Source organism: Microcaecilia unicolor, chromosome 10 (genome assembly GCF_901765095.1).
Source record: "Microcaecilia unicolor chromosome 10, aMicUni1.1, whole genome shotgun sequence".
NCBI lineage: Eukaryota > Metazoa > Chordata > Amphibia > Gymnophiona > Siphonopidae > Microcaecilia > Microcaecilia unicolor.
The window spans coordinates 138,693,744-138,711,391 of NC_044040.1; the positions used below are offsets into that span (position 1 = coordinate 138,693,744).

The 17,648-nt window shown below is 44.8% G+C and overlaps 1 protein-coding gene across 1 annotated transcript in view; it reads right to left on the reverse strand.

The window, feature by feature from the left end:
• The window catches only part of SNED1 (sushi, nidogen and EGF like domains 1), a 684,146-nt gene that overhangs the window by 249,233 nt on the left and 417,265 nt on the right, over window positions 1-17,648 (reverse strand). The window contains 1 exon segment of the mRNA XM_030215639.1: window positions 16,501-16,614. Coding sequence (XP_030071499.1) covers window positions 16,501-16,614 — 114 coding nt within the window.

The window sequence follows — 17,648 nt, forward strand, 5'->3', positions numbered from 1 at the left end:
GATGATGTCACGATCTACATCCTGTTCAAACATGATCCAACAGAAATCACAAATGAAATCAATCACAGCCTCCAGATCATGAACTCATGGCCAGATGCATTTCAATTAAAACTCAATGCAGAAAAAACACAATGTCTCATCCTCTCATCACAACACAACACGAGCAAACCCGCCACTATAAACACCCCAAACTATACCCTTCCTGTTTCAGATAGCCTGAAAATACTTGTAGTCACAATTGACCGAAATCTCACACTAGAAAGCCATGCGAAAAATACAACAAAGAAAATGTTCCATTCAATGTGGAAACTCAAAAGAGTAAATAACCTTTCTTCTCAAGGAAACTATTTCGCAGCCTGGTACAATCAATGGTGCTAAGTCACCTAGATTACTGCAATGCAATCTATGCCAGATGCAAACAACAAATCATTAAGAAACTCCAAACAGCCCAAAACACAGCAGCCAGACTGATATTTGGAAAAACGAAATACGAAAGCGCCAAACCCCTAAGAGAAAAACTACACTGGCTCTCACTAAAAGAACATATTACGTTCAAAATCTGCACTCTGGTTCATAAAATCATTTACGGTGAGGCCCCGGTCTATATGTCAGACCTCATATACTTACCAGCCAGGAACACTAAAAGATCAGCACACACATTCCTGAACCTCCACTACCCCATCTGCAAAGGACTAAAATATAAATTAACATATGCATCCAGCTTCTCCTACATAAGCACTCAGCTATGGAATGCACTACCACTCGCCGTGAAAAAGATGCGCAACCTAACTAATTTTCAGAGATCACTGAAGACCAACCCGTTCAATAAGGCATACTACAATGATCCATCTTAAATACCAGACAACAAAACTCAAACCAGAACTGGATAAAACCTAACTCTCTATACTTGACTACCAAGGTCTACTCCACTACAAATGAACTTAACGCAATACCACTTTATCTCTCATTCCGAATATGAACTCTTTATACTTGACTGCTTAATCTACTCTGTCAATCATGAACTTTATTGTAATACCACTTGTATCTCTCACTCCGGAAATGGCGATCGCCATGACGGAACAATGTAAGCCACATTGAGCCTGCAAATAGGTGGGAAAATGTGGGATACAAATGCAACAAATAAATAAATAAATACAGAGCAGACTGCAGCTATCATGAAGCAGCAGCATCGAATGAGCTAACTCCAGATACACATTTAGTAGGTTGCCAGAAGTAATCATGGTCTGTGGCTTTGGCCAAAGACTGTTTCAATGATGGCTGTGCTAGATGAGGAAAAGAAGAGGATTATAAAATGGAGGAACCTAGCCAGCTGGATTTTAAGGATTACCTCAATGAACATGCATGAGATAAGTTTGCATGTATAGGATACCCCTTCTAAATAAATCTCTCATGCATATTCATTGTGGTACTCCAGAAAACCTGACTGGATAGGTGTGCCTTCAGGAGACAGCTGAGAAGCACTACCCCAGATCCACTGCAAAATGAAGGGTTGTAGTGACATTTCCCAGCAGATGCTTCTTTTGATTAAATTGGAATCCCAAAAGAGCAAGATGGAACTTATGGGTCATACAAAGTAAAGGTCAAAAAAGAAACTATGAACTGACATGTTCTGTGGGCAGGTAGCTTTGTGGCCTCCAGATTCTCAACTTGCACTTGAATATCAGTGTTTAGGGGGGGAGGGGAGCGTGAGGGAAGGGGTATGTCCTGCCAAAGTTAAAGAAAAACTTCATATTGAAGGACTCTCCCAGACAGCCAGAGGTCTGGACCAGAAATTCCAGTTTCAAAGCATAATCGTGATTCAGGCCTGGGATAGGACAGAACCTCAACCTTCCTTTCTGTTACCGATTCTGTGTGACTATGGGCAAGCCACTATTTCCTTGTGCCTTTGGAAACTAGCTGAAAACCAAGACATCTCTTAATTGGACTGTCATTATAAAAATCTCTGCTCATCTGCAAAGAAACACCTTAATTTGAAATTTTTTTTAAATAAGAGCAAAACTAGGAATAGACTACATTTACACATACAGTACCTTGAAGGTAAGAAATGAGCACTAGCCTAGTGGTTAGTGCAGCAGCCTGAGAACCTGGGGGAACTGGATTTGATAACTATTGCAGCATCTTGTGACTCTGGGCAAGTCACTTAACCCTCTGTTGCCCTAGGTACAAAATAAGTACCTTTATGTAATATGTGATTGTAACCACAGAAAGGCAGTATATCAAGTCTCAATTCCTTATTCTATTCTGGGTATTTATATCCTGCTCCAATCAGTAAAGAATCTAAGCGGATTACATAAAATTCAAAACACACAATTAAAGATACTGATAACCCTTCTATATTATTTATCCAAATATTTACTTATTGTGATTCTCTTCACGAAAACGCTATAGGGTTCATTTTCAAAGCACTTAGACGTACAAAGTTCCATAGGTTATTATGTAACTTTTTAAATCTAAGTGCTTTGAAAATATGTCTGTTTGTCATCTTCTGTGTAAAGAAAACCCCTTTATTGTACTCTCATGGTGCATAGCTTCTTTATAATATGTGTACCCAGAATGTACCATGTATGGATAAAGCACAAACTGGAGTCATTTCTGAGTCTGTAGCAGAAACATAAAGACTTGTACTGTGTTCTGCGGGGATATCCTGTCTCCTGCCTCCCAGGCTGGTAGATTTCAGGTACATCGGGGAGCCACTGCAGAGGCTCTGAGAAGGAATATGAGCTTAGTCTGCTCTGTATTTATAGCATAGCATGTGCACATTTGTGGAATACTTTAGATCCAGACTGGAAAAATTATTTCACAACCAAATTACTCTTAATTTTCTGCACCTGAGACAGATGAAAAGTGATGCCCCCCCATGCTGGGATTTCAAATTGTGCCTTTGAAGTTTATACAGATGTTACAAGCAAATGTATTAGTCCTGCAGTGCAATTCCTGTACTTAGAGTTCATGCAGAGCATGCTTGCTGAGCTCAGCAAATTGCAGCTTTTTTGCACAGCAGAGGTGGTAATTGAGAGGATGGAAGCATAGCAAAGGAGAATCAAGCAAATATCTTTTAGTCTTTAATGTTTAATCCCATTTTATACTGATTGTGGCTTTTGGTTTTAAGATTACCAGATTACACAATGATTGAACTTGGTATATGCTATTATGATTCTGGAACGACCCAAGGCAGGTTGAAACCATCCTAGTTGCTGGAAGAAGTTTATTTACAAATTTGGAAGCCACTCTGGAATGTCATGCCGCACAGAGTTCACACTTGGATTTTGAACTGTTGACTGCCTTTGGTTGTATCCATCCTGAGCAAAGATCTCTCTAGACTTGGATACGAGTACATCAGATTCGGAGGTTGCTTTGGGGGATTGAATTTACTGGGGGGGGGGGGGGGGGGGGGGCACTGAGATAATAATGTTCAAGATGAGACTTGAAATGTGCCTGTCATGTTTTTTTTAAATCATTCTTGCTTGTTCGTTAATAAAGATGACTAATTAAAAAAAAAGATTACCAAGTTATATTTAAACATTACAATCAGGGCTTCTAGTAAATGTCATGAAGGGCATTTAAATCCTTCTTCAGGAAGCATTTAGAGATTTATTTCAAAAAAGAGATTTAGAAAACTTGTATCACTCAAGACCTAGGGTCTGGATATCAAACACAGCCATAGACTAGAATAACGATCACAAGGGTCATAGGTGTAGTTTGGAGTGGGCATGGCATTTATGCTAAATTGGTCCCCTCCCCCCAGTGCTAACATGATTTTTATCCTTCTCCCTCCCCTCCCTGCCAATATGATTTCCTTATCTTTTGCACCCCCTCCAAAGTATTTATTTGTTATTACATTTGTACCCCGCGCTTTCCCACTCAAAGCAGGTTCAATGCGGCTTACATAGTAATAGGGATTACAGAGCATTCATAGTGAAAATTGATAGAGAAAATATAAGTTAAGTATATCAGAATAGTAAAAGATATAAGAAGGTAGAGATGCGCAAGTGTTGGGTAAAAGGGTGCATAGGATTAGTTTGGGTCATTTGGGTAGGCTTGCTTGAACAGATGGGTTTTTAGTGATTTCCGGAAGGGTAGATAGTTCCTGATTGATCGGATAGGTCTGGGGAGGGCATTCCAGAGTTGGGTGCCTAAGAAGGAGAAGTTGGATCCATAATAGGTTTTGTACCTGAGTCCCTTGCAATTTGGGTAATGTAGATTGAGGTAAGTTCGCAAGGTTTCAGACATGTTTCTGGAGGGAAGGTCAATCAGATTGAGCATATAGTCCGGAGATTCACCGTGGATAATCTTGTGGATTAATGTGTGGACCTTGAAGATGATTCGTTCTCGGATAGGGAGCCAGTGAAGTTTTTGTCGAAGGGGTGTTGCGCATTCAAATCGTGGTTTGCCAAAAATGAGTCTTGCTGCTGTATATTGGGCAGTCTGAAGTTTTTTCAGGATATGGGTCTTGCAGCCTAAGAAGATACTATTACAGTAGTCGGCGTGGTTAAGTACCGTGGATTGCACCAGGTTCCGGAATGTTTTCAGGGGAAGGTATGGTTTTACGTGTTTCAGTATCCACATCATGTTGAACATTTTTTTTGTAGTGGATTTTGCGTGATTTTTGAGCGAGAGATGTTTATCTAATGTCACTCCGAGGATTTTCAGGTTATCAGATATGGGGAATGTGATGCCAGAGGTCATGTGATGCCCAATCGTGGACTTCCCTTGGCTGCTAGGTAGGGCGCAGATCTTTGTGACCGGTCTCTGCCTCCGTCCTCCCACGCGAGTCTTGCACCCAGGGCCCGCCCAACACGCCGCCACACCATGCTTACCTCGCCCCTCCCGCTCCCATGTCCCAACTGCCCGCCATCTTCTCCCCCCCAAGATCCCTTTCCTTTTTTTTCTTTTAAATTTACCTCCGAGTCCGGCAGCACAGCGACAGTGTCAGTGAAAGCGCTCCCAGTGAAAGCACTTCCCTTTGCATCAGAAGAAGGCGGGACACTGAGCGAAGGAAAGCGCTTTCACTGGGAGCGCTTTCACTGACGTTGCGCTGCCAGACTCGGAGGTAAATTTAAAAGGAAAGGGATCTTGGGGGGGGGGGGGAGAAGAGGGTGGGCAGTTGGGGCAGGGGAGAGAGGAACATGGATGGGATGGCAGGGCTCAGGGAGAGAGGGGAATTGCTGGATATGGAAGAATGGAGGGGGGCAGAGGACAGAGGAGCATGGATGGACATGGATGGGAGGGCAGGGCTCAGGGGGAGAGGGGAATTGCTGGATATGGATGAATGGAGGGGGCAGGGGAGAGAGGGGCATGGATGGGAGGGCAGGGCCCAGGGAGAAAGGGGAATTGCTGGATATGGATGAATGGAGGGGGCAGGGGAGAGAGGAGCATGGATTGGAGGGCTGGGCACAGGGAGAGAGGAGAAATTGCTGGACATAGAGGGGAGGGGAGGGAAGAGAGAGGAAGGAGATGAGATGAGGGAAAAGGAAGAGAGGAGAAAAACTGCACATGGGTGGAGAAAATAGGCAGAAGCTGGATCCACTGAACAAGTCTGCGGAGGACCCAGCTTTTACTTACGGATGTAGGACAAGAAATGAAGAAGAAAGGCGGAAAGTAAAGAAATAAATGGAAAGGAAGCCCTAGAAACGGAGTTAAGAGGACAGATAGCAGCAGAATCGGATACTGGGCCAGCATGATCAGAAAAACAAAGTCACCAGACAACAAAGGTAGAAAAGATCATTTTATTTTCATTATAGTGTTTGGAATATGTCCACTTTGAGAATCAGGTGCTCAAAGTTACAAGTTTATATTTATTTACTTATCTATGGCATTTTATCCCACATTAAACATGAATTAGGGTGTTTTGTGGCTGTACATGAGAATTGTGATATTATGATCCCTTGTTTAAAGCACCAAGGGTGGCGCGGTATGGCGGCGTAGCGCGGCGCTTACCCCGCTTACCGGGTTTGACCGGCCCTGGGTGGCTCATCCCAAAGCTGAAGTTTTACCACTGCTATGCTGGAGACTGAAGGCCAATAAATGAGGTTTTTCTATGGTCCCCTGCCATGTCTAAAACCAGTTCTGACAGAAGCACATTCCAAAACTGACATATTCTAATCAATAAATAGAAAATAAAATTATTTTTTCTACCTTTGATGTCTGGTCATTTTATTTTTCTTACTGTATTTGTTCCAGTCTCTAGTATCTGCTTTCCTCTTTCTTCTCTTAACTGTTGTGCCAGAGTCTCTTTGTCCATTTGGCACTTCTTTTCTTTTCATGTCCACCATCCATCTTCTCTCTGCATCTCTATCTGACCCAGCATCACCCCTCTCTTCCCGCAATGCTGAGCGTCTCCCTTCTGTGTCCCTATTCTTGCCCTGTCCAACATAACTCTTCTGTGTCCCTATGCCCCCCACCACATGCCGACATCTCTCCCTGTCTCTTCTCTCCCTCTGTTCACCTCCATGGGTCTAGCAAGTGTTACTCTCTCTTCCCTCACTCCTGTTCTGTCTTTTCTTTGCAGGACCAGCACCTCTCCCTTTTCCGTCTTTCCCTGCAGGTCCTGGCACCTCTCTCTTTTCTTGTCCTTTTCTCCTCCCCAAGTCCAGCACCTCTTTACCTTTCTGCAAAACCTCTCTTCCTTACCCTCCCCATTGGATTCTCTCTTCCTACCTGACTTCCCTGTCCAGCACCTGTCTTCCTCCTTGCTCCCTTAATGCAGCACCTCTCTTCCCCTTTGCCTCTCTCCTTCCTTACCCCCATGATACAGTACCTCTCTCTCTCTTTGACCCCCTATGATGGAGCACAAGTCTCCCTCTTTGCCCCCTCCCATGATGCAGCCTCTCTCTCCCTCTTTGTCCCCCCCCCCCTACCGCAATCTGGTACCTCTCTTTCCTTGCCACAATTATTTTTCTGTACACTGCTGGCACCAAGCCTGCTTCAACCAGTCCGGGGGCCTTTGTTCAGCCATGTCCCGTCCTCGAGGGAGCATGATGCAGCTGAAGGAAGGCCCCCAGATTCATTGAAGCAACCTGCTATTGCTGAGGAAACACTAAATAAATCATACAATATACTATATAAACTAAAAGACATTTTTAAATTAGGCTAATATCCTTAATACTGTAACAAACTTTAAATTATTGAAAAACTCAAAAACACTAAGATGGAGTCAGCAGTCCAGCAGCAAGAGGGGTACTATCCAGTCTTTTGCACTGAGTGTCACATGTATGATTATCTCCCAGTTGGTGAGATGTCATATGTGTGTGTCCGAAGCAAAGAGCTCCTAGCTCTCAGAGAACGTGTCCGTTCTCTTGAGGCTAGAGTAGCAGACTTGGTGGAGCTGAGGGAGACAGAGAGGTACATAGAGGAGACCTACAGGGATGTTGTAGAGAAGTCCCACCTCCAGTCTGGTAGTCCCTGTGCTACCTTGGAGGAGGGAGGTCTCCTAGAAGGAGAGCATCACCCTGGTGAAGTAGGAAGTACTCCTGTAGCCAGGACCTGCCCACCAGGGGATGTACTATCCTCTCGCACCGAGGATATGTCTCCAAGTGCTGCCCAGGACGGAAGTTCATGCTGACCTCCTTCCAATCTGCTCTTTTATGTGCCAAACAGGATTATTATATCCAACTGACCAACTCTCTTGGCTCTAATCCTCGACTTCTCTTCACCACATTGAACTCTCTCCTCAAGGTGCCCCCTCCCCCAACTCCCCCTTCATTATCTCCTCAGACCCTTGCTGAATTCTTTCACAACAAGGTTCAAAAGATAAACCTTGCTTTCTCTACCTCACCACCTCTCCCTCCACTAGTCCGTTCCCCTCTCTCTCCTTCCCCTCATTCCCTTCCTCCTTTCCTGAAGTTACTATTGAGGAAACTACACTTCATCCTTTCTTCCTCAAAATGTACCACCTGTTCCTCTGATCCCATTCCCACCCACCTTCTTCTAATGCCATCTCTCCTGCTCTTATTCCTTTTATCTGTCATATTCTCAACTCTCACTTTCCACTTGCGACTGTCCCTGCTGCCTTTAAACATGCTGTGTCACACCTCCCCTTAAGAAGCCTTCACTCGACCCTACTTGTCCCTCTAATTACCGACCCATCTCCCTCCTTCCTTTTCTCTCCAAATTACTTGAGCGTGCTGTTCACCCGCCGCTGCCTTGATTTTCTCTCCTCACATGCTATTCTTGACCCACTACAATCTGGTTTTCGCCCTCTCCACTCAACCGAAACTGCACTTACTAAAGTCTCCAATGACCTATTACTGGCTACATCCAGAGGTCCATATTCCATCCTCATTCTTCTTGATCTTTCCGCCGCTTTTGACACTGTCGATCACAGCATACTTCTCGATACCCTGTCCTCACTTGGATTCCAGGGCTCTGTCCCTTTCCTGGTTCTCTTCCTACCTCTCCCTCCGCACCCTTTAGTGTTCACTCTGGTGGATCCTCTTCTACTTCTATCCCTCTGCCTGTCGGCGTACCTCAGGTTCTGTTCTTGGTCCCCTACTCTTTTCTATCTACACTTCTTCCCTTGGTTCATTAATCTCATCCCATGGCTTTTCCTACCATCTCTATGCTGCTGACTCCCAAATCTATCTTTCTACCCCTGATATCTCACCTTGCATCCAAACCAAAGTTTCAGCGTGCTTGTCTGACATTGCTGTCTGGATGTCTCAACGCCACCTGAAATTATGTCCAAAAACCGAGCTCTCATTTTCCCCCCCAAACCCACCTCCCCGCTCCCCCCCGTTTTCTATTTCTGTTGATGGCTCCTCTCATTCTCCCTGTCTCCTCAGCTCGAAACCTTGGGGTCCATCTTTGACTCTTCTCTCTCCTTCTACTGCTCATATCCAGCAGATTGCCAAGACCTGTCGTTTCTTTCTTTACAACATCCGTAAAATCCGCCCCTTCTTTCTGAGCACTCTACCAAAACCCTCAATCCACACCCTTGTCCCTCTAGTTTAGACTACTGCAATCTGCTTCTTGCTGGCCTCCCACTTAGTCACCTCTCCCCTCTCCAGTCGGTTCAAAACTCTGCTGCCCGTCTCATCTTCCGCCAGGGTCGCTTTACTCATACTACCCCTCTCTCAAGACCCTTCACTGGCTCCCTATCCGTTTTCGCATCCTGTTCAAACTTCTTCTACTAACCTATAAATGTACTCACTCTGCTGCTCCCCAGTATCTCTCCACACTCGTCCTTCCCTACACCCCTTCCCGTGCACTCCGCTCCATGGATAAATCCTTCTTATCTGTTCCCTTCTCCACTGCTGCCAACTCCAGACTTCGCGCCTTCTGTCTCGCTGCACCCTACGCCTGAATAAACTTCCTGAGCCCCTACGTCTTGCCCCATCCTTGGCCACCTTTAAATCTAGACTGAAAGCCCACCTCTTTAACCATTGCTTTTGACTCGTAACCACTTGTAACCACTCGCCTCCACCTACCCTCCTCTCTTCCTTCCCGTTCACATTAATTGATTTGATTTGCTTACTTTATTTATTTTTTGTCTATTAGATTGTAAGCTCTTTGAGCAGGGACTGTCTTTCTTCTATGTTTGTGCAGCGCTGCGTATGCCTTGTAGCGCTATAGAAATGCTAAATAGTAGTAGTAGTAGAAGGGTTAGGACAGCTGTTGTAGTTGGTGATTCGATCATTAGGCATATAGGTAGCTGGGTGGCTGGTGGACGTGAGGATCGCCTGGTGACTTCCCTGCCTAGTGCGAAGGTGGCGGACCTCACGCATCACCTAGATAGGATTTTAGATAGTGCTGGGGAGGAGTCGGCTGCCTTGGTACATGTGGGTACCAATGACATAGGAAAATGTGGGAGAGAGGTTCTGGAAGCCAAATTTAGGCTCTTAGGTAGAAAGCTCAAATCGAGATCCTCTAGGGTAGCATTTTCTGAAATGCTACCCATTCCATGCGCAAGGCCCAAGAGACAGGCAGAGCTCTGGAGTCTCAATGCGTGGATGAGACGATGGTGCAGGGGAGGAGGGTTTTAGATTTGTTAGGAACTGGGCAACATTCTGAGGAAGGGGGAGCCTATTCCGAAAAAACGGGCACCGCCTTAACCAGGGTGGGACCAGGCTGCTGGCATCGGCATTTAAAAAGGAGATAGAGCAGCTTTTAAACTAGAAATGGGGGAGAAGGCCGACAGTCACTCAAAAAGCGCATGGTTCAGGATAAGGTATCTTTCAAAAATATCACCAAAACAGGGAAGATAGGGTATCCTGATAGTATCCCATAGTAGATCAGGTGTCGTTAAATAAAAATCAGACAAAGATTGCAAATTAATACTGTCAAGTACTAAGCATGATGTAATAGGAACAACAACATAGTTTGAAATGTCTATATGCGAATGCCAGGAGCCTAAGAAATAAGATGGGAGAGTTAGAATATATTGCACTAAATGAAAAATTAGATATAATAGGCATGTCTGAGATCTGGTGGAAAGAGGATAACCAGTGGGATACTGTCATACGGGGTACAATTATATTGTAGTGATAGGTTGGATCGAATTGGTGGAGCAACAACATTGTATATTAACGAGAGCCTTGAATCAAATAGATTGAAAATTCTGCAGGAAATAAAACACTTATTGGAATCACTATAGATTGAAATTCCACATGTAAAAGGGAAAAGGATAGTGATAGGAGTGTACTACCATCCGCCTGGCCAGGATGAACAGACGGATGCAGAAATGTTAAAGGAAATTAGGGACGCAAACAAACTGGGCAACACAATAATAATGGGTGATTTCAATTACCCTGATATTGACTGGGTAAATGTAACATCGGGACACGCTAGGGAGGTAAAATTCCTTGATGAAATCAAGGACAGCTTTATGGAGGAGCTGGTACAGGAAGGAAAAATTCTAGACTAATCCTTAGTGGAGTGCATGATCTGGTGCGGGAGGTAATGTTGCTGGGGCCACTTGATAACAGTGATCATAATATGAACGGATTTGATATTAGCTTTGAAGTAAGTATACATAGGAAATCAAATACGTTAGCATTTAACTTTAAAAAAGGGGACTATGATAAAATGAGAAGAACGGTGAAAAAAAAACTTAGAGGAGCAGCTGCGAGGGTCAAAAATTTACATCAGGCGTGGATGCTGTTTAAAAACACCATCCTGGAAGCCCAGGCGAAATATATTTCATGTATTAAAAAAGGAGGACGGAAGACCAAACGACAGCCGGCGTGGTTAAAAAGTGAGGTGAAGGAAGCTATTAGAGCTAAAAGAAAATCCTTCAGAAAATGGAAGAAGGAACCAACTGAAAATAATAAGAAACAGCATAAGGAATGTCAAGTCAAATGCAAAGCGCTGAGAAGAAAGGCTAAGAGGGACTTCGAAAAAAAGATTACGTTGGAGGCAAAAACACGTGGAGGGGCATAATCGAATGGGGGCAACCATCTCTAAGGGCGCCCATCTATAAGGACGTCCCGGTGAAGGGGCGGGGAAACCCGTATTATCGAAACATGATGGGAGTCCATCTTTCGTTTGGATAATACGGTCAGGGACGCCCAAATCTCAACATTTAGGTTGACCTTAGAGATGGTCATCCCCAGTTTTCGGCGATAATGGAAACCGAGGACGCCCATCTCAAAAACGACCAAATCCAACTCATTTGGTCATGGGAGGAGCCAGCATTCGTAGTGCACTGGTCCCTCTGACATGCCAGGACACCAACCGGGCACCCTAGGGGGCACTCCAGTGGACTAACTGATGCACTAACTGAACGGAAAAAGCCCTTCCCTTACCGATCCCTTAGTGATTCGGAAAGGAACGGGCATGCATGAAGGAAATCGAATGCAAATGAGCTGCTCACTGTTAGCTCATTTGCACTCGATTTCCTTCCTAAGGAGGGGAAGCCAGTGCAGAGCAGCCAAGCATTATGCATGGCTGCTATGCGCATGCCAAAGACGGCTTCATACATGCAGACAAGCTGTGTGTATAATAGCCATCTACAACCTTAAATAAATTGCCATCTACAACCTTAGAAAAACACAAGTCCAGGTGAAAATGTCCAAGTGCTCGTCAGGGACATCTTTTTTTTTTTTTAAGAGTATGGGTGAAGGACGTCCTTCGCTATGCCTTCGTCCCTGCGACGGCAGTTGAGGAAGTCCAAAATGTGGATGTTTCTGTGAGAAGGATGTCCATGCCTGGATGTTTCTTTTTTTGTTTTTTAGAGTATGGGTGAAGGACGTCCTTCGCTATGCCTCCGTCCCTGCAACGGTAGTTGAGGACATCCGTTGCTATGCCTCTGTCCCTGTGATGGCAGTTGAGGACGTCCAAAATGTGGATGTTTCTGTGAGAAGGACGTCCATGCCTGGATGTTTCTGTGAGAAGGATGTCCATGCCTGCTATGCCTCCGACACCCCCTTTATTTATTTGGATTTTGGATCACAAGTAGCAGCAGTGGGATTTGAACTGGCCACCTCTGGATAACCACTAGGGCACTCCTCCAAGCCACTCCCTTGAAATTCGGCTGTCCCTGTGTGTTTGGGGGAGGGCAGTTCAGGATGTCCAAAATGTTTGAAAGAAGGACGTCCACGCCTTCACTATGCCTCCGCTGACACACACATACCTCCCTTCCCAGGGACTTGCATACTGCTGCGATGGACCTGAGTATGACATTTCAGGCTGGCAAAAAAAGTTTTTAAAGTTGTTTTTTTGAGGGTGGGAGGGGGTTAGAGACCACTGGGGGAGTCAGGGAAGGTCATCCCCGATTCCCTCCGGTGGTTATCTGGTCAGTTCGGGCAACTTTTCGAGGCTTGGTCGTGAAAAAAATGGACCAAGTAAAGTTGGCCAGATGTTTGTCAGGGACCCCCTTCTTTTTTCCATTATGGGCCGAGGACGCCCATCTCTTAATCACGGCCCAGTCCCGCCTTCGGTATGGTGCCGACATGCCCCTGTGAACTTTGGTCATCCCCGTGACGGAAAGCAGTTGAGGGCGCCCAAAATCGGCTTTAGATTATGCCGATTTGGGCGACTCTGAGAGAAGGACGCCCATCTCCCGATTTGTGTCGGAAGATGGGCGCCCTTCTCTTTCAAAAATTCCCCTGATAGTAAAATTTATTTTAGGTATATTAAAAGCAGGAAGCCGGCAAAAGAATTGGTTGGACCGCTAGATGACCGAGGAGTAAAAGGGGCGATCAGGGAAGACAAAGCCGTAGTGGAGAGATTAAATGAATTCTTTGCTTCGGTCTTCACCGAGGAAGATTTGGGTGGGATACCGGTGCCGGAAATGGTATTCAAAGCTGACGAGTCGGAGAAACTTAATGAATTCTCTGTAATCCTGGAGGATGTAATGGGGCAGTTCTACAAACTGAAGAGTAGCAAATCTCCTGGACCGGATGGTATTCATCCCAGAGTACTGATAGAACTGAAAAATGAGCTTGCAGAGCTATTGTTAGCAACATGTAATTTATCCTTAAAATCGAGCGTGGTACCAGAAGATTGGAGGGTGGCGAATGTAACGCTGATTTTTTAAAAAGGTTCCAGAGGAGATCTGGGACATTATAGACCGTGGAGTCTGACGTCATCGGGCAAAATGGTAGAGACTATTAAGAACAAAATTACAGAGCACATTCAAAAGCATGGATTAATGAGACAAAATCAACATGGATTTAGTGAAGGGAAATCTTGCCTCACCAATCTACTACATTTCTTTGAAGGGGTGAACAAACGTGGATAAAGGGGAGCCGGTTGATATTGTGTATCTGGATTTTCAGACGGCATTTGACAAAGTACCTCATGAAAGACTCCAGAAGAAATTGGAGAGTCATGGGATAGGAGGTAGTGTTCTATTGTTGATTAAAAACTGGTTAAAAGATAGAAAACAGAGAGTAGGGTTAAATGGTCAGTATTCTCAATGGAGAAGGGTAGTTAGTGGGGTTCCCCAGGGGTCTGTGCTCGGACCGCTGCTTTTTAACATATTTATAAATGACCTAGAGATGGGAGTAACTAGTGAGGTAATTAAATTTGCTGATGACACAAATTGTTCAAAGTCGCTAAATCGCGGGAGGATTGTGAAAAATTACAAGACGACCTTATGAGACTGGGAGACTGGGCGTCTAAATGGCAGATGACGTTTAATGTGATCAACTGCAAAGTGATGCATGTGAAAAAGAGGAACCCAAATTATAGTTATGTCATGCAAGGTTCCACGTTAGGAGTCACGGACCAAGAAAGGGATCTAGGTGTCTTCGTTGATGATACGTTGAAACCTTCTGCTCAGTGTGCTGCTGCGGCTAAGAAAGCAAATAGAATGTTAGGTATTATTAGGAAAGGAATAGGAAAAAAAATGAGGATGATATAATGCCTTTGTATTGTTCCATGGTGAGACTGCACCTCGAATATTGTGTTCAATTCTGGTCACCGCATCTCAAAAAAGATATAGTGGAATTGGAAAAGGTGCAAAGAAAGGCGACGAAAATGATAAAGGGGATGAGATGACTTCCGTATGAGGAAAGGCCAAAGCGACTAGGGCTCTTCAGCTTGGAGAAAAGGCGGCTGAGGGGAGATATGATAGAGGTCTATAAAATAATGAGTGGAGTGGAACGGGTAGATGTGAAGCGTCTGTTTACACTTTCCAAAAATACTAGGACTAGGAGGCATGCGATGAAGCTACAATGTAATAAATTTAAAACGAATCAGAGAAAAGTTTTCTTCACTCAACGTGTAATTAAACTCTGGAAATCGTTGCCAGAGAATGTGGTAAAGGCGGTTAGCTTAGCGGAGTTTAAAAAAGGTTTGGACGGCATCCTAAAGGTAAAGTCCATAGACCATTATTAAATGGACTTGGGGAAAATCCACTATTTCTGGGATAAGCAGTATAAAATTTTTGGTTCTTTTTTGGGGTCTTGCCAGGTATTTGTGACCTGGATTGGTCACTGTTGGAAACAGGATACTGGGCTTGATGGACCTTTGGTCTTTCCCAATATGGCAATACTTATGTACTTATGAAAGAGAGGTACCGTATTGTAGGGGGAAGGACAAGAGGGAGAGAGATGCTGCATTCGAGGGAGGTGGTGGAGAAAGATGTCCGACCCACAGGAGGGAAAGGAAGGACAGGACTGGATGTCAATGCATGAGATCAGGCCTCTTAAACACGTGAACTGGAGAAGGAGCCTGAATGCGTTTGTCACATGCCAAATGCATATGATTTGGCATGTCTGCTAGTCCCTCCTCTCCCATCATAGCATCAGCAACACCATCAGCCCCACCGCCACCTCCTACAGCATCAGCCACTCTTTCTCCAACCCTAGGAACAGCCTCCTCCTAGCCCCAACCCCCTTAGCATCAGCTCAGCAAGCCCCAGATTCAACTGTCAGCTCCCAGTCCGCTTTTCACACCTGACTAGTGCTAGTGTGCTCTTCAGAGTGGCAGAAGCTTACTGATTCTCTCCCACCACTCACTCTGCCTCTCATACACAACTCCTCCACATATATTCAGAATTGTTTTACAATATCTGCTTATAATACTACTATCATGCTTATCATTACCATGTTGCTCAAGATCCTTCTGTAATATTAAATGTCCATCTCTTTTATATTTCCACTATTCATGATCTATTGTAAGCCACATTGAGCCTGCAAAGAAGTGGGAAAATGTGGGATACAAATGCAATAAATAATAATAATAATAATAATATTTGGCTGCCAGCACCACAGAGGAGTTCAAAACCCATGGGAAAGCAGGTGCTTCCTATATCTTGTGAGAAGTACCTACTCTCAGTGTGCCAGCAGCCAGAGGAAGAGAGGTGGCCTGAGTGGGGAAAGGGAAGCAGAAAGCTCCCGCCTCTCTGAAGTACATCCTGGTACAGGTGAATCCTTGGACAACCTCTTCCCCCTTCATCAGTGACAGCAACTGTAAGGTAATCTTACTGGAGTGTCCCTGAACTGATCATTTTTCTTTGAGGGGGGGGGGGGGGGGGGGGGGGGTCAGTGATAACCAGAAAACCCAATTCCTCATCAGGGGTGTTTTATCAGGGTTTGCCAGTTATAATAACCAACCATCACTAGTGCAACAGTCCACAGCAGAAATAGGATGCTCCCTTTTCACAGATTATACCTTCTGTCTCTCAATGATAGATTGTGGAGGGGAACTTGAATCTCTCCTGTCTGACTGTTGGTTGTTGAGACCTGCTGGTTAGCATTTATTGTGTGTGTACTGGTTAGTTATATTGTAAATATAAATGTGTGATATGCATTGCCATTTCTCTTGACAGTGTGCTAAAATGAAGAGTTTATAAATAAATCCCACAATGCACTGGAATGTATATTCAAAAACCAGGACTGGCCAAAAGTCTGCCTCTTTGAACTGGGTCATTTGGCAGTGATTGGCAACTCTGATGCCACAACATCTTCTCAGCCTTGCCTTGCCTTCCTATTCATTTTCAAACTATCAGCTCCTTATTTCTCCTCTCTCTGTGACACAGAATTTTGAAATGCTAGAAGTTTTCTTGGAGCCTCTGTGTCTTGTTTTCTCTCTTACCCAACTCACAGTGGTGCCCTGTGTATCCCACCTCACACAGGCACAGGAATGCTGCCATGCGGTCCTTACATAAGCCACCATTAAGACATGGTTGTGAACTGCACTCATCAATCTCTGCAGACAGATGTAAAAATGTAAGGGAGAAAGTAAAGATGTTGTTTTATGTCAAAATTCTGCAAAATCACATTTTCATGTGCACACTTCCTATACAGTTTAAACTAGGCGGGAGAGAGGGGGATTTGTCAAAGCTAGGAAAAAGCACTGGCAACAACCTGGTCAATAATTAAAAAGCAGTTTTTACACATTCAGTTACACGTTCAGTTCTATTCTGAACATATAAATATATTTTACTTTTTAAAATTTGGAGGCATTCTATGTATAAAGCCCATTATAGATAGAATAGAGAAACTGGAATTGATCCCCCCCAACATTCAACCAGCGGCAGAAGTGCTGTTGATGTCTGCCGCCAGCACTAAATCCGGATATTCAATGCTGGGCTATATGCAGCCAACTAGCACATGCCTGGTTAATTTGATATTCAGAGCTAATTGGCCATGCGTTAGCACATAAAGATAGGACAGCTATTTATGTGGTCTTATTTATGTGCTAACATTGGCTGGTTAGCTTTGAAAATTGTGAGCTAGCCAGACTCTGCCCTAGAGGCATAGCCAGACTTGGTATTTTGGATGGGCCCAGAGGTAAATTAGATGGGCCCTTCTATACGCACATGCTTCCTCCCCCCCACCCCCAACCACACACCACAAATAGTTTCCCGGAGATATTTTTAAAGAATATAACAAGTTTTTCTTTTCACTTACCCCACATCTTCTCCCTCTCCTCTGTGGCATCCTGGCATCTGCACTCCTGTCTCTGAACTCCATCCCTCCCCGATGTCGGTACATGCATCCTCGGCGCCTGCAGCGATTCATTCTCGCTGCTTGTGTCAGCCTCGCAGGCTTCCATCTGCCATGTACCGCCCTTGCTGATGTTGCTGCCTGATTCCTGTCTGGCGGAACGGGGCAGATGGAAACCTGTGGGGCCATCGCAAGCAGCAAGAATGAATCGCTACAGGTGCCGAGGACACATGTACCGACACCGGGGAGGGAAGGGGTTAACAGACCGGGACGCTGCGGAGGAGAGGGGGGAAG